Below are 21,126 nucleotides of genomic sequence, written 5' to 3'. Positions count from 1 at the left end.
AGGGATGCCAGGGAGATACATGCCCTGGGCTGATGGGAAGTCCTGGCCGGTGGACCTAGGGCGGGGAAGGCAGCCATAGAGTAGAAGGGCTGGGCCCCACCCACGCCCACACGGGAGTGGGTCCCCGCGGCTCCACAGTGACCACCCCAGACTGCGGATCCCCCCCCCCACCCCGGTGTTGAAAAGACACAAGGGGACGCCTGTTTCAATGTGGGAGAGCAGGTGGTGACCTGGAGCGGACAGGAAGGGGCACAGCAGAGTTCGTCCAGGACCGCGGTGGGGGGTGGCATCCAGGGGCCGGACGAGGGGTCCCCCCACTCGGACAGCACAGACACCCCCCCCTTCGGGTCCAGCGCAAGGAAGACGCGGTGCCGGGGTGCTGGGGGTGGGGTGGGCAGGCACCGTGGACTTGCTGGAACCCCCCCCGCCCCGCCTGGCCGCACCACCGGATTCTGGAGGCCTTCCTGGCCGCAGGGGTGCGGAGGAGGTCGCAGCGCAGGAGCCAGGGGCTGCGGGGGCGGGCGGAGGGGCCCGGGGGGGGCGGCGAGCAGCTCCAGCCCCGCGCCGCTGGCAGTCAGTCCAGCAGGGAGCGCCGGCCCCGCACGGCCGGCCGCAGGTCCCCAGCGGGGCGCGGGGCGCGGGGCGCGGGGCGCGGGGCGCGGGGCGGGCTGGGGCGCAGGGGTCGGGCGGGCCGGTCCCGGGAGGCCGAGGCGTCCGCGGCCGCACCCCGCGCCGGGCTCGGCGGTCGCTGGGATCGGAGCCGGCGGCTCTCCCCTGGGCCCTGGCGTCCCCCTCCCCCTGGGCTTCCTAACGTCGCGCTCCCGCCCCTGCGCCGGAGGGCGCCCTCCCTGCGGGCGCCGAGTCGGCCCCGCCCGCTCGGGCAGCCGGACTGCGCCACGCGAGCAGGCGGATCCCGGCAGCAGCCGCGGCCGTCACGGGGGGCGGGGCCGGCCCTGGGGGCGGGGCCTGGGCCTGCGGGGCGGGGCCTTAGGCTCCGCCCCCGCCCTCCGTCCCCACCGCGGCTCCGCCCGCCGCCCGCTGACAAGAGCCGGGAGCCGCCGCCGCCGCCGCCGCCGCCGCCGCCTCGGAGGAGCCGGGCCGGAAGCGAGAGCGGGAGCGGGAGCGGGGCCGCCAGCCGCCGCCATGGGGAACCGCGTCGCGCGAGAAGACTTCGAGTGGGTCTACACCGACCAGCCCCACGCCAGCCGGCGCCAGGAGATCCTGGGTGAGGCCGGGCCCGCGCCCCGTTATGTGCGCGCGGCCTCCCGCCGCCGGGGCGCGCTCTCCGCGTCTGCCTGGCGCCCCCGCGCCCGCGGCCCGTTAAGAGCCGGTGGGGGTTCCCGGCGGGCGCGGGGTCCCGGCGGGGAGGTCCGGGGGGGCCCCGGCGGGGGGGCTTCCGGGGGTTCCCGGCGTGCAGGGGCTTGGGGGGGCGGGGGGCCCCGGCGGGGGAGGGCTTCGGGGGGGTTCCAGGAGGTTCCCGGCGGGGGGACTCCCGGGGTGGGGGGGGGCAGGGGCCCCGGCGGCGGGGTGGGTGCGGGGGTTCCCGGGGGGCGGGGAAGTCCAGGGCTTTCCCGGAGGGTGGGGGTCCCGGCGGGGCTCGGCAGGTCCTGCGGCTCGGAGCCCCTCGGGCGGAGGCCGGGGTGCGGGCAGGGCGTGGTCCTGGGCTCGTGGGCCCTGCGCGGCTGCGCTGCCCGGGGCGGGGGCGGGGGCGGGGGCGGGGGCGGGCGGCGGCGAGCCGGCTCGGGGCGGGGGGCGCGGGAGCGGCGCCGCGAGCCTGGGGCCCCGGGAGGCCGCGGCGCGCGTGCGCCCCCTCCCTCCCTCCAGGCCTGGGGGCCGGCGGGTCTGCGCTGGGAGGACCCGCCGGCTCCTCCCCGCAGGCTGATTGAGGAACCCCGGCGCCCGGCGCACTAGGCCTCGGCCGGGCCCGCGGGAGGGGGGCGGGCCGCGTGCCGGGTGGGCTGCAGACGCTGGGTCGGTGACGAGGTTACAAGGCTGCGTGGCCTCCCAGGCAGATGCTCTCCACCCCTTGGAAAAAGCCAGGAAGCCAACGGGCGGGCGCTAAGTCGAATAGGACGAATGAAGCCTCCCCCACAGTCCTTACCTAGTTTTCCTTCTCAACGTCCATTTATTTGCCCAGGGAAAAGAGAAAGCCAGCCTCTGATTTTTTGCTGGGGTGTCTGAACTTACAAGTGTCAACGCTTTTACAAATAGGAGTCGCGGGATCCCTGGGTGGCGCAGCGGTTTGGCGCCTGCCTTTGGCCCAGGGCGCGATCCTGGAGACCCGGGATGGAGTCCCACGTCGGGCTCCCGGTGCATGGAGCCTGCTTCTCCCTCTGCCTGTGTCTCTGCCTCTCTGTGTGTGTGTGTGTGTGTGTGTGTGTGTGTGTGACTATCATAAATAAATAAAAATTAAAAAAAAAAAAAACAAAAAACAAATAGGAGTCGGGGGCAGCCCCGGTGGCCCAGCGGTTTGGCGCCTGCCTTCGGCCCGGGGTGTGATCCTGGAGACCCGGGATGGAGTCCCACGTTCGGGCTCCCTGCATGGGGCCTGCTTCTCCCTCTGCCTGAGTCTAAGAAAAAAACAAATAGGAGTCAGTAGGTTCAACCTAGATGGATCTTTAAAAAAATGGAATCCATAAATTGGTAGCTTGAAGCTTTACAGTTGCTATTCTGGAACTGCCTTTCGAGAGACTGGTTACTGGATGCGTGTTTTCTTTTTATTTTTAATTAAAACGTGTATTTTGCAAATCACACAGCAGAGACAGCATCTGATACATTTTGTCTATGCCTTAGACAATCAACATGCTCCATAAGAACAGGCTGGTGTCCACCTTGTAAAAATCCCACACCTCAGCCCTGGAACTGAGCCAGTGATCTAAAATTCAGATAATCAAGGAAGTGAAAAGGTGCTTATTGATGCTTATCTTGACAATTAGCCTTTTCCCACATACTTAACATCACTGAACCATTTCACGGAAAGTAAAAAGATGACAGGTTTCTCAGTGAAAATAGAATCCTTTTCCCTGCAGGTGCAAATACTGCTCAGTGTTCCATTTCAGGAGTGGAGCTAGAATAACCTCAGGAAAGATGAGAGTACTAAAATGAGAAGAGATATTTCTGGAAATGGTTGGGTTTTGGGGCAGGGGAGAGCCATTAGAGAACATGAATATATTTTTTAACAAGACATCTATGCTAAATTTACCTTTGGAGTTATAGTAAAATTTCATTTTTTTAAAGATTTTATTTATTTGAGAGTGCACGAGAGAGAGCAGAAGGACAGGGAGAAGCAGACTCCCTGCTGAGCAGGGAGCCCAACTCGGGGCTTGATCCCAGGACCCTGAGATCATGACCTGAGCCGAAGGCAGACGCTTAACCCACTGAACCTTCCAGGTGTCCTATTCTGGACATTTCTTATAAGTGAAATTATACAATTCTTGGTCTTTTGTGACTGCTTTCTTTCCCTTATAATGTTTTCAAAGTTCATCTATGCTGTAGCTTATTGGTATTTTATTCCTCTTAGTGGCCAAGTAATATTCCATTGTATGGCTGTTCACATTTCATTTATTCATTCTTCAGTTGCTAGACTGTAGGGTTGTTTTCACCTTGTGACTCTTACAAATAATGCTTCTATGAACACTTACATGGAAGTTTATTTTTTTAATTATATTTATTTATTTGAGAGAGTGAGAGACCATGAGCAGGGAGGAGGGGCACAGGGAGAGGGATAAGCAGGCTCCCCACTGAGCAGGAAGTTGGGGACTTGGGGCTCCATCCCAGGATCCTGAGAGCATGACCTGAGCCAAAGGCAGATGCTTCACCCACTGAGCCCTCCAGGTACCCCTCACATGAAAGTTATCAGATGGATGTGTTTTCATTCCTCTTGGCTAGCTGCCCAGGAGTGGACTTACTGGGTCATTGGTAGCTCTCTGTTTAGCATTTTGAGGAACGGCCAGATTCTTCCAAACCAGCTGCACCATTTTATATTGTCAGCAGCAACATGTGTGGGTTCCGGTTTCTTCATATCCTGGTTACTGCCCATCTTTTTCATGATAACCATTCTAGCATGTGTGAAGTGGTGTCTCATTTTGGTTTCAGTTTGTGTTTTCCTAATGACTAATGTTGAGCATCTCTCATGTGCTCCCTGGCCGTTTGTCACTTAGGTTTTTGGTATATTATCTAAGAAATCATGAAGACTGTAGAGGTTTACTTGTGTTACGAGTTTTATAATTTTCTTGTATTGAGGTCTGTGATCTGTTTTGAGGTAATTTCTGAGTATGGTGTGAGGAAGGGGTCCAACTTCATCCTTTTGCATGTTGATAACCAGCACTATATATTGCAACAACTCTTCTTTCCCTATTTAATTGTATCAGTACCAGGATCCCTGGGTGGCTCAGCGGTTTAGTACCTGCCTTTGGCTCAGGGCGTGATCCTGGAGTCCTGGGATTGAGTCCCCGCATTGGGCTTCCTGCATGGAGCCTGTGTCTCTGCCTCTCTCTCTCTCTCTGTCTCTCATGAATAAATAAAATCTTTTAAAAAAAATAATTGTATCAGTACCCTTGTAGTATTGATTTTTGTGTACTAAAATAAGCTTTGCAAACATTTGGTAGAGAACTACTTAGAGCAGCTTGATTTGTCTGAGAGAACTATGCATGTGTGTTTCATCATTTTAGAATACCCATAAAATGTATATTGCCTTCCATCCTTTCTCAGATGTGTCAATTTAATCACGTTTTATATAAGGTAAAAATGCTGGAGCCCTGTCTAAATGGAAATACATAGAGTTATTACTTACTGAATGAACTATTCAATGAGTTATTTCTTATCCACTAACAGTTGTTTTTCTGTTGCTGGAGAACTGCTCCCCAAATGATCAGATTTTAATGAATGACTCGATTGAACTTTAAAAAAAAATTTTTTTTTTAATTATTCATGAGAGACAGAGAGAGAGGCAGATACACAGGCAGAGGGAGAAGCAGGCTCCATCCAGGGAGCTTGACGTGGGACTCAATCTTGGGTCTCCAGGATCAGGCCCTGGGCTAAAGGCAGGCACTAAACCACTGAGCCACTCGGGCTGCCCTCGATTAAATTTTTCATTTGGTTTTAGACTAATTCACTTCTGGGCCTGTAGGGTTACTTTTTTTTTTTTTTTTTTTGGTCTATTGACTACAAAATTACTAACGACAAGATGAATTAAACCAACAAAGATCAGAGGTTAGGAGAGAGAAAATGGGTTAGCACCACTCTCACATCTTATATGTAAACCTGGACTTCAGTAGCTTCCTGCCTTGCAGCGTAAGCTTTGAATTCCTCACTTCACATGTAGAGAAAAGAGGATGAAGATGCTCTTTTCCTTTGTCTTTTCAAAAACATTCTGAATGACCTAACTCAATAAATAAATAAATAAATAAATAAATAAATAAATAAATAAATAAGTAAGTAAGTAAGTAAGTAAGTAAGTAAGTAAGTAAGTAAGTAAGTAAGTCCTTCCTCCTCATGCTGTTGTGGGTCAAACCTACTCAGCAACACATAAAACCAGAGACACTCATCACACCTGGTCCTCCCTCTGCGGGCGGTAAGATCCAGGGAATGGTCTGCGTTTGCCCTTACAGGACACTTGCCTGAAATGCAGAGCTTTTGCGGTTGGCTTTTTTCGTCATTCTTAAATATTTGCAGCAGGGACAGCATTCAACAAAGCAGATAAGAATCTAACAAATGAGCACTATGCAGTCATCACACAGAAGTGAGCAGTATGGAAAGTGGCATCTTAAACCAGAAGAATTCTTTGTACATTATCCTGATTTCCTGATGACTGTCAGAAGTCCACACTGGCAAAAATCTTAGCTACTTGAATGTCTAAACATCAGGAAATGGGTAGAAGTTACAACTGGCAACTAGAAGCGATTCAGTCATTACAAAGGAAATTATAAGTACGGGTCCTCTATATCAACTCTATATCATGTTTAAGTGTGCAACTACATTGCATATACATTATACATAAGTAGATACATCTGTTGTACTGTCAGACACTGGAATAGGTTATCAGACTGTGATTGCAACTTTGCAAAATGTAATCAATTTACTATACAAAGAACTGGTAGGGGTGAAAAGGGAATTGGATGACACGACATCTTTACCTTATTTGTGATTTTCTGTTCCTGTGGAGAGTCTAGATTCTGAGGCTAATTTTTCCTGAACAAATTCTCAATTTGTTGTGACACAGTATTTAGTAACTTCTCTATTGGATTATACTCCTCCCTGTAGTGGAGAAAGTCTCTAATGAAGGGCGTATAATGATTTGGAAAAAGAAGAAAATTAATGTGTTAATATAATGGGTGTTGTTTTAATTATAATTACAGAACTAGTGAGTGCTCTTTTAAGTTCCTGGTTGGTTTTTTTTTTTTTTTCTTTACAGCAAAGTATCCAGAGATAAAGTCCTTGATGAAACCTGATCCCAACTTGATCTGGATTATCACCATGATGGTTCTCACCCAGCTGGTTGCATTCTACCTCGTGAAAGACCTGGACTGGAAGTGGGTCATATTTTGGGCGTACGCCTTCGGCAGCTGCATAAACCACTCTGTGACTCTGGCTATTCATGAGGTCTCTCACAATAGTGCCTTCGGCCACTACAGAGCTATGTGGAATCGCTGGTTTGGAATGTTTGCTAATCTTCCTATTGGCGTTCCATATTCAATTTCCTTTAAGAGATATCACATGGACCATCATCGCTACCTTGGGGGTGATGGCATTGATGTGGATATTCCCACTGATTTTGAAGGCTGGTTTTTCTGTACCACTTTCAGAAAGTTTATATGGGTTGTCCTTCAGCCTCTCTTTTATGCTTTTCGACCTCTGTTCATCAACCCCAAACCGATTACCTACTTGGAAATTATTAATACTGTGATCCAGGTCATTTTTGACATTACAGTTTATTACGTTTTCGGAATCAAATCTTTGGTCTACATGTTGGCAGCATCCTTACTTGGTCTAGGTTTGCACCCAATTTCTGGACATTTTATAGCCGAACATTACATGTTCCTAAAGGGACATGAAACCTACTCATATTATGGGCCTCTAAATCTGCTCACCTTCAATGTGGGTTACCATAATGAGCACCATGACTTCCCCAACATTCCCGGAAAAAGCCTTCCACTGGTAAGTAAAGAGTTTTGAAACATACTCAAATTTCTGATGGTTATAAGACCACGATCAGTCTCAACCTGCCTGTTTTATTTTTATTTTTATTTATTTATTTTTAAAGATTTTATTTATTTATTCACAAGAGACATAGAGGCAGACACAGGCAGAGGAAAAGCAGGCTCCATGGGGGAGCCTGATGTGGGACTCGATCCTGGGTCTCCGGAATCCGGCCCTGGGCTGAAGGCGGCGCTAAACCGCTGAGCCACCAGAGCTGCCCATGCTGCCTATAAAGTAATCTTGGGGGGATGCCTGGTGGCTCAGCGGTTAAGCACCTGCCTTCAGCCCAGGGCATGATCCTGGAGACCCGGGATCGAGTGCCACATCGGGCTTCCTGCATGGAGCCTGCTTCTCCCTCTGCCTGTGTCTCTGCCTCTCTCTCTCTTTCTCTCTCTCTCTCTCATGAATAAATAAATAAAATCTAATAAAATAAAAATAATAAAAGCAATCTTGGTGTGGGGGGAGCATGCCTGGGGGACTTAAATCAGTGAAGCGTTTGCCTTTAGCTCAGATCATGATCTCGGGGTCCTGGGATTGAACCCCCACATCCACCCAGTCAGGCTCCCTGCTCAGTGAGGAGCCTGCTCCTCCCTTTCCCTCTGCGCCGCCCCCTGCATGTGCGCAAGCACACACACGCTCTGTCTCAAATAAATAAAATTAAAAAAAAAAAAAAAAAGGTTCTAGGGGGATCCCTGGGTGGCTCAGGGGTTTAGTGCCTGCCTTTGGCCCAGGGTGTGATCCTGGAGACCCGGGATCGAGTCCCACATCAGGCTCCCTGCATGGAGCCTGCTCTCCCTCTGCCTGTGTCTCTGCCTCTATCTGTCTCTCATGAATAAATAAATAAAAAATCTTAAAAAAAAAATCCTTTAAAAAAAATAAAAATAAAAAATAAAAAAAAAGGTTCTAGTATATTTTGCCCATCTGAGCCACTGATCAAAGCCAACAACCAAGTTCAATCCTGAGTGTGCCACCCTCGAGTCTTTGGGGCTCAGTCTCGGAGTCTCTCACCCAGTGGTGGCCCTCAGGTCCGGAGTGCTGGAGGATCTGCCGGCTTGTAAACTAAACCAGAGATTGAGAAAGGAGTCTCTTTAAGTGAGCTTTCATCACGTCGCTTTCATTGCTGTTAAATTGCTGGGCTTAGCTCAGATTTATGTGCTGGCTTGTTGGGCAATGCAGGCGTCCCACGGAGTCGGTCTGCACGAATGCCGGCAGTCAGTTCCCGAGCAGACTCTCTGCAGGCAGGCCCAGCTGCTCCCACTGCACGTTTCAGTATAGTGTGTGTGGAGGACATGAGAGGACGCATTGGACCCCCATCCTTCCGTCCTCTGCCAAGGCCCACCTTCTTAACTTCACTTACCTTTCTGGTGAATTCTCCCCCCCCCCCGCCCAAAAAAAAGATTTTATTTGTTTATTCATGAGAAACACACAGAGAGAGGCAGAGACCTAGGCAGAGGGAGAAGGAGACTCCCTGTGGGGAGCCTGATGTGGGACTCGATCCCAGGACCCTAAGACCATGACCTGAGCTGAAGGCTGATGATTGACTGATTGAGCCACCCAGATACACCTAAGGACCAACTATTGCCAAATATTTTATGCCATCATACCCACCAAATCGAATTTTATAGATTTCCTCATAAGTTTTTTAACTATTGACTGATTACAAACACAAAGTGAGAACTAAGTGTGACCTCTGATTATTGATTGGATTCCCACTAGAGGAAAGAAAGCTCTAGAATGGACATTGGGTCCATGGGAAACTTTAAATCTGTACTACATCATAGAAAATATTGTGTTGATGTTAACTTTCTTGAGTGCGAAATATATGGTTTTGTAGGAGAATGTCTTTGTTCATAGGAGGTATGTGTTGAATATTGGGGTGGAATGTGAGAGGCCAGTTGTCACATGTCTGCATCTTACTCTCAGAAGGCTCAGCAGAGAAAGCACGCTATGTGGTATATGTCTGTGCAGAGACAGAAGGTGACTCAGTGGAAGTTGGCAGGCCTGGGTAAAGGGCATATAGGTGTCTGTTTTACTGCTCTTTCAACTTCTCTGTACGTGTCACGTTTTTCAAAATAAAATGTTTGGGGGAAAAACCATGCAACTGTCTAAAGACAAGTTTGAATCCCAGCTACTTTGTGTCACTCTGCCTGGCACAGGTCTGAAGACAGTGGGAGGCTTTTGTTCATCTCTTCCCTAAAGAAGTGAATTTTCACTTTTTAAAGAGGATATAAAGCTGGTTGCCCTTTGAACAAAATCAATTTTTCAATCCTAACCATAGAGAGTAGATTCTTGAACAACAGTGGTTAGGGTGCCAACTCCCCACAGGGTTGAAAATCCACATGGGACTTTTGACTCCCCTAAAGCCTAACTACTGAGAATCCACTATTGGCATAAACAGACGATGCCTAACCGATGGCATAAGCAGTCAATTAACACATATTTCTTATGTTTTATGTGTTATTTGCAGTGTTCTTGCAATGAGGTGAGCTCGAGAAAAGAAAATGCTAAGAAAATCATAAGGAAGTGAAGGCACATTTACAGGACTACACTGTGTTTAGCAAAAATACGTCTGTATACATGAGCCTTGCAGTTCAGACAGTGTTGTTCAAGGGTCAAATGTACGCTTACGGGTTTCTTTGTTAAAAAAAATTTTTTTAAGGCTTTTATTTATTTATTCATGAGAGACGGAAAGAGAGAGAGAGGCAGAGACACAGGCAGAGGGAGAAGCAGGCTCCCTGCGGGGAGCCTGATGTAGGACTGGATCCCAGGACTCTGGGATCACGCCCTAGGCTGAAGGCAGACACTCAACTGAGCCACCCAGGCTGCCCCCCCAAAAATCTGTTTTTAAATTTTTTTAAGATTTTGTTTATTTGAGAGAGAGCTCAAGTAGGGGAGGAGTAGAGGGAGAGGCAGACTCCCTGCTGAGCATGGAGCTCGACATGGGGCTCAATCCCAGGACCCTGAGATCATGAAGGCAAGTGCTTAACCAACTGAGCCCCCCAGGCGCCCCAGCTTCCATGTTTCTTGACCAGTCCCCAAACTGAGAATGTGCTTGCCTCAGACATCACTTGACGTGAGGCAAGTGTCTGTCCTGGTCCTACTTGCTTCCTGCTGCCTCACTGCTGAGCTGCGCGGACAGGTGTCCTCAGAGTTCTGGTCTTCCCTTTCCTGCTCTTCCTCTCGGGTATATCTGGGAGCATTCTATTCTGTGTCCTCAGCAAATCCCTGCTATTGATTGGATCATGGTGATGTTACAATGTGCAGCGTTAACAGTGTATGTGACAAGGTTTCTTTTAATAGCTTTATTGAGATATAATTTATTATTATATCTAGCTGTTTTTTTTTTAATTTTTTTTTATTTTATTTTATGATAGTCACACAGAGAGAGAGAAAGAGGCAGAGACATAGGCAGAGGGAGAAGCAGGCTCCATGCACCGGGAGCCCGACGTGGGATTCGATCCGGGGTCTCCAGAATCGCGCCCTGGGCCAAAGGCAGGCGCCAAACCGCTGCGCCACCCAGGGATCCCTATCTAGCTGTTTAAATGACAAAACATCAGAGCTTGTGGCAGAGAGTCTGTGATCTGAGAGGGTGGAGTACCTGTCCCTGTCGCAATGCAGATGGCTTTGAAATCCCTGAGCTCCTGCTCTTAGGGCTGAGTTTTGGGGACGGAGGAGGCCAGAGGGCTCGTGGTTTCTCAGTGTTTGTGGTGGGCGTTTGCCACATTTAGTGGGATTCAGGCAGCACTCATTCTTGTGTGTTTTCTCTTGCAGGTGAGGAAGATCGCTGCCGAGTACTACGACAACCTCCCCCACTACAACTCATGGATCAGAGTACTGTATGACTTTGTGACAGATGACACCATAAGTCCCTACTCGAGAGTGAAGCGCCATCAAAAAGGCAAGGTGGTCCTGGAGTGAAGGTCCTTAGAGTTGAAACCATTCCTCTGTGGCGCTTCACGGCGGCTGGAAAGTGGGATTGGAGCATGATTGATCTCAGTCTGGTGAAGCAGAGAAGCTCTTCTCATGGTTCCGGAGGGTGAGCTCCGAGGCCCCCAAGCTTCCCTGGCTTCCCACGGTCAGCCTGCCTAGCCCGCCTTCAGCTTTGCTCACGGGGAGCGTGTGCATTGTGTCATTACTGTGGAGGACAGTCTCCCTGGCGTCTGACATTTTGTAAGCATATCATAAAAAAAGCTATTTCTAGTACATTATTTTCACTATAAAGTTGTACTTTATTAAAACAGCTAATAAACTGAGCTATTAATCACAGTAGTATTTATCACATTTTCATACTTCACTGTGTTTATCTAATACGGTACTGGGGTGAGTTCACTTCAAAATGCCACCCCACCCCAAAAGATCTGGAAATCTCTTTTCCTATAAGCTGAATTTTTAGTTTTTACTATTATACGTGAAACTGAAATGACACACTCCTGAATCCTGCATAGCCTATTCATAAATAAAGGACTTACTGCGTTCAATCACGTCCAACATTGAACTTCTTTTTCAGATGCAGCGACTCTCAGAAGTAGCTCCACTGAGAGACTTCCATGTCATTTTATTGCAGCAGAAGCAGGGTGTGGTCTGATGGGAGGCAGCTGGCTTCGAGGGGCCAGCAGTCCTGGTTACCTGAACTGTGTCACTGGGGTAAATTGTGACATGGTGAAGTACTTTATTTTCTTATTTTTATTAGAGAGGGAGAGGCAGAGGGAGAGAGAGAATCCCAAGCAGACTCCACACTCAGTAAGGAAGCCTGTCGGGCTCAATCCCACGACCCTGAGGTCAAGACCTGAACCAAAATCAAGAGTCGGACACTCAACCAACTGGAACCATCCAGGGTCCCCATGGTGAAGTATTTTAAAAATAATAGATGGTATCAAAAAATCAAATAGTCTACTATTTGTACACAACCCCAAGCAACCTTATTGCGAGATGTTACGAAGTCCCAACTTCTGTAATCACCAGCTTGTCCTCAGAGGGACAGGCAAACCTGCTTTACAGACCTCATTTGATCTCCACAGTACCTGCTTTCCCTTCCTGGTCCTCTAGCCTGGGAAGATTCTGGGGATCAGAACTATTGCTTAAGGAACCATCGCGTGAATGGTGCAGAGTGATGATAGAACCAACTTTATGATTCAAGCACACTCGCTCAGTCACAGTGTCTGAAACACACCCATGGACCTGAGGCATGAAGTGGACTGTGTTGTCTGGCAAGCAGGCCTCCCACTCTCCTTGCCTGCAGAGCTCGAGCCGCTGGCTGTGAGCAGCACACGGACACTGACAGGTCCCGCGTCCCCACCTGGCCCCTCCTTCTCTGAGCCCTGTGGCTGTGGGGCCTCAGTGTCTACATCTTCATCCTTCCCCAGAGCTGCTGTTGGCAATCACATTACCACTTCTGGTTTGGGTGGTAGTCTCCTGACCAGTCCAGCTCCTGTCTGCCAACTCAGCTCATTGTTTCTGTTCCTGGCAGGGACTTTCTCAAGAGAGAGCACGGACTCGGGGCGGGAGGAAGGCTGGGCCTCCGCGCCCTCAGAGCACAGGGTAGGGCATGAGAAATCCTTCTGTGGCTTTGCACAACTCCTGCCTCCACCTCCTTGTCTCCTGGTCTGGCTGGTTCATCCTCGGAGCTCACACCAGCCTTCTGCAGCCCATCCCCATTCCCCAGCAGGTCAAGTGCTGCTCTTTGGGACTCTCCAAATGATCCCTGGCCCCACTGACTGCTTATGAATTTGCAGTCGGTTTCCCTGTGAGGCGCTAACTCCCGAGGGACAGGAGAGACCTGTACTTCCGTTTGCCGAACCTCGCAGAGTTAATGCATGCCTCCACAGTAGGCACATAATAAACGGGGAGCCACCTACAGAGCTGGTCCTTGAACCCGAACAAGGCACACAGGGGAAGGCATGTGGACGGCCTAGGAGTGCAGGCCACTTAGAACAGTGGATGTTTGTCAAGATCCCTACCGTCTGCTCAGCCCTCACTTCCCTACTCCATCCTGCTAGCTGGACACAGCCCTGTTCCTGTCTTCATTGTGGACAGAGAAGATGGGCTCAGCCAGATAGAGGCCTCTGCCTGAGGCCACAGTGGGCAGGGCAGGACCTGCGGCTTGAACCGGGAGCTCCTGAGCCGGACGTGTTGGGCGTGCTACACGTGCTCACGCCCAGGCCCAGCATGGACAGGTGTGGGAAAGCTCAAGTTCCCTCCACTGCCTGCTTGACTCCTCCCACGAGCCTGCAGTTTGGGCTGCATCTCGGGGGGTTTACTTCTAACAACCTCCAAGTCTTGTGTTTTGTTTTCATTAGAGTTTGGCTTTTTATAGAACATGTTATGAAAGATGTTTAATCGAAAGGACCAAAGTCCATGCCTTTCTCAGACTCCTCAGGTTCTCCCTTCTTTGTGTCCACTTCCTTTTCAGGGTGGGTGGTCGGCCGTAGTGGAGGGGGCAGGGCGGGCCACCAGTGTCCCCCGTTGCCAGTGAGGCTCCCGATGTTGACAATGGCCGACACCTTGGCCAACTAGCCTGGGCAGAAAGGGTCAATATTTTTGCTGACCACTTTAATGAGGGCATCACTCCTACCCTCTGTGACCGTGCCCAGCACCTCATCATGGTGGGGCCACAGGCAGGCCAGCAGGGAGTGGCTGCCGGGTGTGGGCACCAGCTGAAGTGAGGGTCTTGGGAGGCCCGGGCTCCTCAGTAGAGGCTGAGCAAAGGGCCGCTCTAGAATGCTACCGTGGAACTTAATGCTTGCATTCGTTGCAAAAACCCATTTACTTATTCACTCATGCACGTGGCCAGGCATTGCGTCAGGCAGCGAGGCTGCAGAAAACGTTCAAGAGAACTGACAGTGCAGCACTAGCCTGTGTGTGGGGTCAGCAGTCAGTGATGAAGGGCTGGATGCCTACAACTGGGGGGGGGCAGGCGGGAGGAGGGCACACAGCCACCAGCGACCCATGCCCAACCCGCAGGCCAGGGAGGGGCCCTGCCTGGGCTGGGGTGGGGGGGGACAGGGCCCAAGACATTGCCCCAAGGGCGCGCATGGGGCAGCAGAGTCTGGGCTCCTGCTCCCCTACCTGCTCCAATGACTCGGAGGCTCTGTTTGGACAAGCAAGTGTCTTGCTGGGAAGGTCTTCCAGGAGCCAAGCTTAGTCACTTGGAATGAAGCAAGGATGGGCTGGCCGACCCTGAGAACACTACCCTCGGAAACCCAAGGTCATTAAGCCTGAAGACCCTCTCGGGGGGATGGGGGTCAAGTGGGCACAGAGGGAAGAGGGCAGCAAGTCACACAGGGCCGAGGCCGCTGACGGGGGAGCTGGCTGCAAACGAGGAGTGTGGCGATGTCCTGGGGCAGCCCTGAGGGGGGAAGGTGCAGGATATGCAGGTCAGGTCTGGCAGGTGTGCTTCACTGGAAGGTTAGTGACAAGGTTGAGGGAAGGAGAATGGGAACGGCATCTGGAAAAAGGCGGGCCCCGTGGTGGCCAAGCCCACTCTGAAGTGATTCAGAGATTTGCGGAGCTCCCGACGACCCCATGGAGGGAAGGTGCCCGCCAGTCACGCATCGATGCCACTGGGAAGGTGGCCGCAACCACCGGCAGCTGTGAGTTGGCGCACAACACCCGAGGCAAAGGGTCAGGACCCCGTCCTTAGGGGTCCTCCGTCCTGGCGCTCCTTTATGGGTTCGGGGCACACGCCTGGCGATTCCTCCGCACAGGCAGACGCGTGTTCATGGCCCACGGCCCTGAGTCGCTGACCCTCTGCCCAGGAAGAGTGGAGGCTCTGTGGGAAAGGCCTGGGAAAACGGCGTGGCCCTGGGCGGATCAGCACTTCGCTGCTCTGGGGAGGGCTCTGCGGCCAGAACAGGCCCACGGGAAGGGCGAGCGACACCCAAAAGAACAAACCGTGTGTGAGAGGGAACAGGACTGTCACGTGTTGAGTTAGTGGTTCCGGCCCCACATTGTCGTCCGGCGTAGTAGCCGAGATTTTCTGGCACAAGGGGGAGTCTCCCTTCCCAGCCTGACGGGCGCTGTGAGCTCCCACCTGAGGCCCCAGCAAAAGCCAAACCTCCAGGGTCCCTTGGGAGCCGTGCTGGCGCTGGCTGACAGATCCAGTGCCCAGAGCTCTGGGTCCTGGCGGGGGGTTCACGGCCTCACACCTCCCACCCATCCCTCCCGTGACGGACCAGAGATGTGTGATCACCCGCTGAAAGATCTCTGCCCTCCTGGAAGGCAGCCACCATTGTGTCCCTACGATCAGTGTCGAGTAGGCCATCTTATCCTTGGCTGGAGGAAGACGAGAGCCAAAGTTAGGCAACTGGCAACAGGTGGCCAGCCTGCTCCCCGAGGTGGGGCGGAGCCACGGGCGGGCTCCGACCCACACCTTCACCCCCACCTGCCTGAAGAACCAGTCTGGGTGCTGGGCCCTCCGGCCTGGAGCCCGGGGTCTGGCTGCGAGGATGCCCTTCTGCGCTGAGGGCCCGGCCCCACCGCTCGCCAGGCATCTCCCCTGCTTCCAAGGAGACACGCGAAGGCCGCCACCAGCCGTCCCCGCAGCCAGCTGAGGTGGGAAATTGGTGGCACGGTCCCACCCCGGTGGACCTGGTCCGCACAGATTGCGGGAAACGTAAGCCCGGTGTAGGCTGGTCTTCACCGTTCACGGAACTACATGTCACTAAGCCAAACAGTTTTCTGAGTAAAGGCTGATGCGCAGGAACTGCTTGTTCCCGAGAATCCTGCCGGGGGCTGACGGTGCGGGGGGCGGGGCTCCCGGGGGCCATCGGCCCTCACACAGGTATCATCCTCATTTTGCGACGGAGGAAGCAAACAAATTCGGTCTACGACATTTCAATTTGGAGCCCTCTCCCCAATTAGTGTGACACCTGAAGTTTTCAAAGACAGGATCGGGTCCATACCTCCGAGGTCGCAGGGCTCCGGATGGGGGGTGCCTGTGAACTCCGTGAGCTTTCTCTGCAACGTGTCCCTGGGGCCTGGACACACGTCCAACCCAGCGGTTTTAGGAGTTGGCTCAGAAGCGCAGCCAACCGTCCCGGGGCCTCCTAGGAAGAGCAGGCACCTGGGGCCCAGTTTGCCAACAAGACTGGCAGGCGGACACGGGGATGCCCAGTCTCTGTGACTGGGAGGACAAGGGCAGCTTTGTAGAAGTGTCAGCTGCAGCCCCAGCTCCAGGGCCCGGGGCAGGGACCCCGCCCGGCCAGCTCGCCCATGTTCAGTGGCACCTGGAGGACACCGTGTCACCTTGAGACATCTCAGAGAGCAACAAGGAAGGAAAACAGGACCTTGGTACCTGTGTATCTGCGGCAGGTTAGCTCACTTCCCTTCCCCACCATCCGTCTACCTCCCAGGGCGGCTGGCACCATTGTGGCATGGTCACTGCCTGGGTTTCGTGGACATGGCTCCTGCAGCCACTGGGAACAGCAAGGTGTTGAAACCGGTCATCACGATCATTCCAAACCATAGCAGTTACTGTGTGTGGCCCAAACTCTCCTATGAGCTATTTTTTTATTTTTTTAGAAAACTATGGTAAAAACACATAACATAAAACTTACCCCGCTACCCATTTCTAAGTGTCCAGTTCTGTGGTGGTGCATACGTTCTCATTGCCCTATAGCCAATCCCTGGAATAGGTTCGTCCTACAACACGGACAGTCAATACCCGAGGCACGACTCCCTGTGTGCCCCTCTCACCACCCAGCACCCACTGCTCTGCTTCCTGTGAATCTGTGACTGGGGTGTTTCCTCTTTAAAACAAGCACAGCTTGGGGATCTCCAGGTGGCTCAGCAGTTTAGCGCCCGCCTTCAGCCCAGGGCGTGATCCTGGAGACCCGGGATGGAGTCCCACATCGGGCTCCCTGCATGGAGCCTGCTTCTCCCTCTGCCTGTGTCTCTGCCTCTCTCTGTGTGTCTCTCATGAATAGATAAATAAAACCTTTAAAAAACAAAACAAAAAAACAAGCACAACTTGGGGCACCTGGATGGCTCAGTGGTTGAGCATCTGCCTTTGGCTTAGGTCATGATTTCAGGGGATCGAGTCCTGTGTCGGGCTCCCTGCTCAGTGGGGAGTTTCCCTCCCCCCCTGCCCATCCCTCTGCTTATGCTCTCTTTCTCTCTCTGTATCAAATAAATAGATAAAATCTAAAAACTAAAACTAAAACAAGCACGACCCTCAAGTGCACATCCATACCCACAAGAAAGGCTCTGCAGGAGCTGGGTTTTCTTTTCTTTTCTTTTTTTTTTTCAGCATTCAAAATCTTTTTAATAACAAGGCAGGATCTGGGGTTAGTTTTTGTAGCCTCGGCTGGCCCTGCGGCCTCTGGCACGCTCGAACTTCCAGCCCTTGGATCTCACGTAGGGTTTGGTGTGGCTGTGTGGGGTTCTGGGGCCTTGCCAAAGTGTCTGTACACCTCTCGGCCCTTGCGTGGACCAGAGAGTAAGATGGTGCCACAGCCCTTGGGGGAGTCCAGGGCCAACTGGTCAAAGGTGAGGATCTTGCCTCCAACTTTGAGGATGCGGCTCCGGGCACGGCTACTCACGCGCAGTGCACACACCTTCAGCTTGGGCACCTCCTGGACACGCACATCATCCGTTATGGTCCCTACAACCACAGCTGTTTTGTTTTCCCGGCCAGGCAGTTTCATCTTCCGGATCATCCGGGAAAGGGACAGAAGTGGCCGGTTGGTGCGACTCATGAACAACCACTTCAACACAACCTGGTTAAAGGTAGAGTTGGTTCGTCTGGCCAGAAACCTGTACAGCTTGACCAACAGTCTCAGGTAGATGTCCTGGCTCTTGGGCTCCTTGCGCTGAACCTTTCGGTCCTTGTTGTGGCGGATGTCGACTCCCATGATGGCGCCTCCTGCTCAGCCAGGTCCGGAAAGAGCCAGGAGCTGGTTCTGAGGGGAGTAGCCAGGCACTGGTCAGAGGGGAGCCACCCCAACTTGGGCCGGACATTCCAGCAGCTGATTCACTCTGCATCTGGGAGACGGTGGGGACAGGCCCACAGTCCCCGGAAGGGGCTCGTCTCCCAGGCGCACCCTGCCAGCCTGCTCGCCCACCGCCGCTCCGGGCCCAGGCTGTGCCTCCCTCCCTGGCCACCGCCCAGAGATCTCAGAGCGAGATCCTGGCAACTCCCAGGCTTCCGAGCTCCCTGGTTTGAACAGACCCCTGTCCCCATCTGGAAGGGCCCCCGCGGTGGGGTTTTCCAGCCTCTGCTTGTCGGGAACATGCTGAGTGCAGACGTGCCTCGGGCTGAGGGCGGGGCGGGCAGTGGGACGGGAGGACTGGCCGCCCTCACGTCCCTGCCTGGGCGTCACTCACACGCGTGTGGGCGAGCAGGTGCACACACTCGCACGCACACGCTCGCACCCGCGCACACGCGTGGCATGTTGAGGCCCCTGCGCGGCCTCCCGATCTGCCGCCCGGAGAGCAGGCCCCTTCCGTCCCTGCCCTCGGGGCTCGCGGGACCCACTCTTCCCCGACGCCGTTCCTCACCCGCTGCCTGGCGTGGGTGGGTTCCTCCTAAAGCCGACCTGACGCGAGAATGTGGGTCCACACAGCTTGGCTGGCGGGTGACCCCGGGCCACAGCGTCAGGGATGGACAGGCCTGGCCCTGGAGCCTGTGCAGCCTGCGGGCTCTGTGTTCACGACAGGTGTGGGCGGAGGGAGCCAGGTGGCCCCTGTCCCTCGCGGTCGGCGGTGTCTCCCAGGGACACTGCCCGTGTGCTGCAGGTCAGGGGACCGGGAAGCCGCTCGCAGACATGGCCCCATCTGAGGCCTGTGTGTCCCCAGGCCTCTGAACGGGCCTCTCCTGCCACAGGGTCACAGGGATGTGAGGCCTCGGCACGAGGTCAGCCTGGAGAGGGCGGAGTCCCACACCCACGTGACCTGGGTCCCTGTCGGGCCGCCACCCCTGGAAGATGAACACATCTGTTTTCCTGAGGTCACACGTGGTTTTCCAAGAGTGCCCACAAACACGGGTCTGATTTCTCCTGACGTGCACACATCTCTGAGGCTGCCCTGCTCCGCCACCCCCTCTGCCAGTGACCAGGCCCTGGCGCCCCCAGCCCGGCCTCAGGAGCCCGCCGGGCCGACCTCTGCTCCCCAGCTGGGCCGGGCGCCAGGGGGCCTCGGGGTGCAGGGAACCTGGCCAGGCAGCCAACCCCACACGGGGTTCCCAGAGGCTGGCCGGCAGCTCTCACTCGGCCCACCTTCCACTCTCAGCCCCACTTGCCCCCAAATCATTCCAGGTCAGGGACAAATGTGTATGATACCCTGGGGGTGGGCGCCAGAGTTTCCCCTTTCCACGCGCATGGAGAAGGGGCCATGGGGCCTGCGGCATGAAGCTGGGACCTGGTCTCCACTTCCTGGGCCCAGCAAGGTGACAAGTGGCCTCTGTTGTTCAAGCCACCAGTGTGTGTCTCCATTGTGATCAGAGTTGACGGAGATGATGACAGCATGCAGCGTGTGTGGGAAAGTTCTGGGTGTTTTCACCAATGGCAAAGGAGATGGTTTATTTTTTTCCCCATTTTTAAAAAAGATTTTATGTATTCATTTGACAGAGAGAGCGCACAAGTAGAGGGAGGGGCAGAGGGAGGGGGAAAAGCGGACTCCCCGCTGAGCAGGGAGCCTGACATAGGTCCCAGGGTCCTGGGATCACGACCTGATCCAAAGGCAGATGCTCAACCACTGAGCCACCCAGGTGTCCCAAGGAAGATGATTTAAAAAACAAAACAGACAAAAAAAAAACCTCAATGCAAGTCAGTGACCTGCCCCATGTGCTCCTGGCCCCTCAGCGTCACCCAGCGTCCAGAGGTCAGGCTTCAGGAAGGGAAGGCCCCAACAGTTGGGATGGTGGGGGAAGGCCAGGCTGGCCCACGGAGCTGAGGATGACCTTCTGGCGAGTGTCCTGCTGGCAGGTGCCTCCAGGGAAAGGACAAGGCACAGGATTTGTCCCCTGAGGCCCCTCTGCCTCCTGGGGTACCTGTAGGAAGGGAGAGAGGTGGCTGGGCAGGGCAGGGGCATGACACCCACCTCACAGAGATGTGACACTAACCTCTGATCGGGGACAGAGCCACCCAACCCATCTGACCAGAGGAAAATCTGCAGACAAAAGTTCAAAAAAATGTTAACAGTAGCAGTCTTGGGGAGGTGGGATGATGGATGGCCTGCATACCCTCTGCCACCTTCCTCTCAACTTCTAGCAATTCATGTAGCAACAGAAACATAAAGGCACAGTCGTCTGCAGGTGTGACAGGTGCTGGACTGCGCCCAAGCCGGTCAGTTGACCCAGGCTCCGGACGAACCCGTCACGGAGCAGCCCCACAGCCAAGACTCCTGAGGCCGTGATCCACTCTCCTTGGATGAGTCACCACCCTGCCTCGTGACCACACTTGGGGCATTCTTTAAGCTCTAGACCTTTAAACTTTCCATAATTGTGCTTTGTTTCCTTAGAGAAAGAGATTTTTAGCGGGTGACGCTGGCCTGGCTGCGCGGATGGCTGTGGCAAGTTCCTTGCACTCTCTGGGGTCACTTTCCTTATCTGCTGACCCAGGACAACAGTGACACCTGCCGCCCAGGGGTCCGGGGACAACTGAATGGGTTAAAACACACAGTGGCCATCTCCGAGGAGTGTGTGTGACAGGTGCGACAGGGGTGCCTGCCCTGCAGAGGCCTGTGATGAGGTGGGCAGGACAGATGGACGCACACACACAGGACCACCGACTTGCCCGGTGATGAAGAGGCTGGTGGGACACCAGAAGAAGGTGCAGCATTTCCTCGACAGGCGGGTCTGCGGACCCTGCCCCCCCACCCCTTCCCCACCCTCAGGAGAGGCCACCGGGCGGTGCGGGGCTGGGGTTTTGCTCTGAGCAGTGCGCCAGCCACCAGCGCCCAGCCTGGCTCGCGGCTCCCAGTCAATAAATATTT

At 53.8% G+C, this 21,126-nt stretch overlaps 1 protein-coding gene and 1 pseudogene across 1 annotated transcript; one reads left to right on the top strand and one right to left on the bottom strand.

Annotated features, from left to right (window-relative positions):
* Window positions 1–1,042: 1,042 nt before the first annotated feature.
* On the top strand, window positions 1,043–11,675 carry DEGS1 (delta 4-desaturase, sphingolipid 1). Its single transcript, XM_055324502.1, has 3 exons — window positions 1,043–1,225; window positions 6,413–7,155; window positions 10,969–11,675. The coding sequence occupies exons 1-3, from the start codon at window positions 1,144–1,146 to the stop codon at window positions 11,113–11,115; spliced, it is 972 nt and encodes a 323-aa protein (XP_055180477.1). The 5' UTR covers window positions 1,043–1,143; the 3' UTR covers window positions 11,116–11,675.
* Window positions 11,676–17,431: 5,756 nt separating this feature from the next.
* LOC129508900 (ribosomal protein L18-like) lies at window positions 17,432–18,094 on the bottom strand (annotated as a pseudogene).
* Between the last annotated feature and the right edge of the window lie 3,032 nt (window positions 18,095–21,126).

This window comes from Nyctereutes procyonoides, unplaced genomic scaffold (genome assembly GCF_905146905.1).
Source record: "Nyctereutes procyonoides isolate TBG_1078 unplaced genomic scaffold, NYPRO_anot_genome, whole genome shotgun sequence".
Lineage (NCBI taxonomy): Eukaryota > Metazoa > Chordata > Mammalia > Carnivora > Canidae > Nyctereutes > Nyctereutes procyonoides.
The sequence above is the reverse complement of the archived record's forward strand: the minus strand, read 5'-3'. Positions and strand labels throughout refer to the sequence as shown.

What these genes read in the sequence shown, in the direction of transcription:
- DEGS1 (XM_055324502.1), top strand. Translation starts at nt 1,144, where the DNA reads ATGGGGAACCGCGTCGCGCGAGAAGACTTCGAGTGGGTCTACACCGAC. An exon ending in CCGGCGCCAGGAGATCCTGG is followed by an intron (nt 1,226 to 6,412) that starts GTGAGGCCGGGC and finishes TTTTCTTTACAG; the next exon opens with CAAAGTATCCAGAGATAAAG. An exon ending in CCGGAAAAAGCCTTCCACTG is followed by an intron (nt 7,156 to 10,968) that starts GTAAGTAAAGAG and finishes TTTCTCTTGCAG; the next exon opens with GTGAGGAAGATCGCTGCCGA.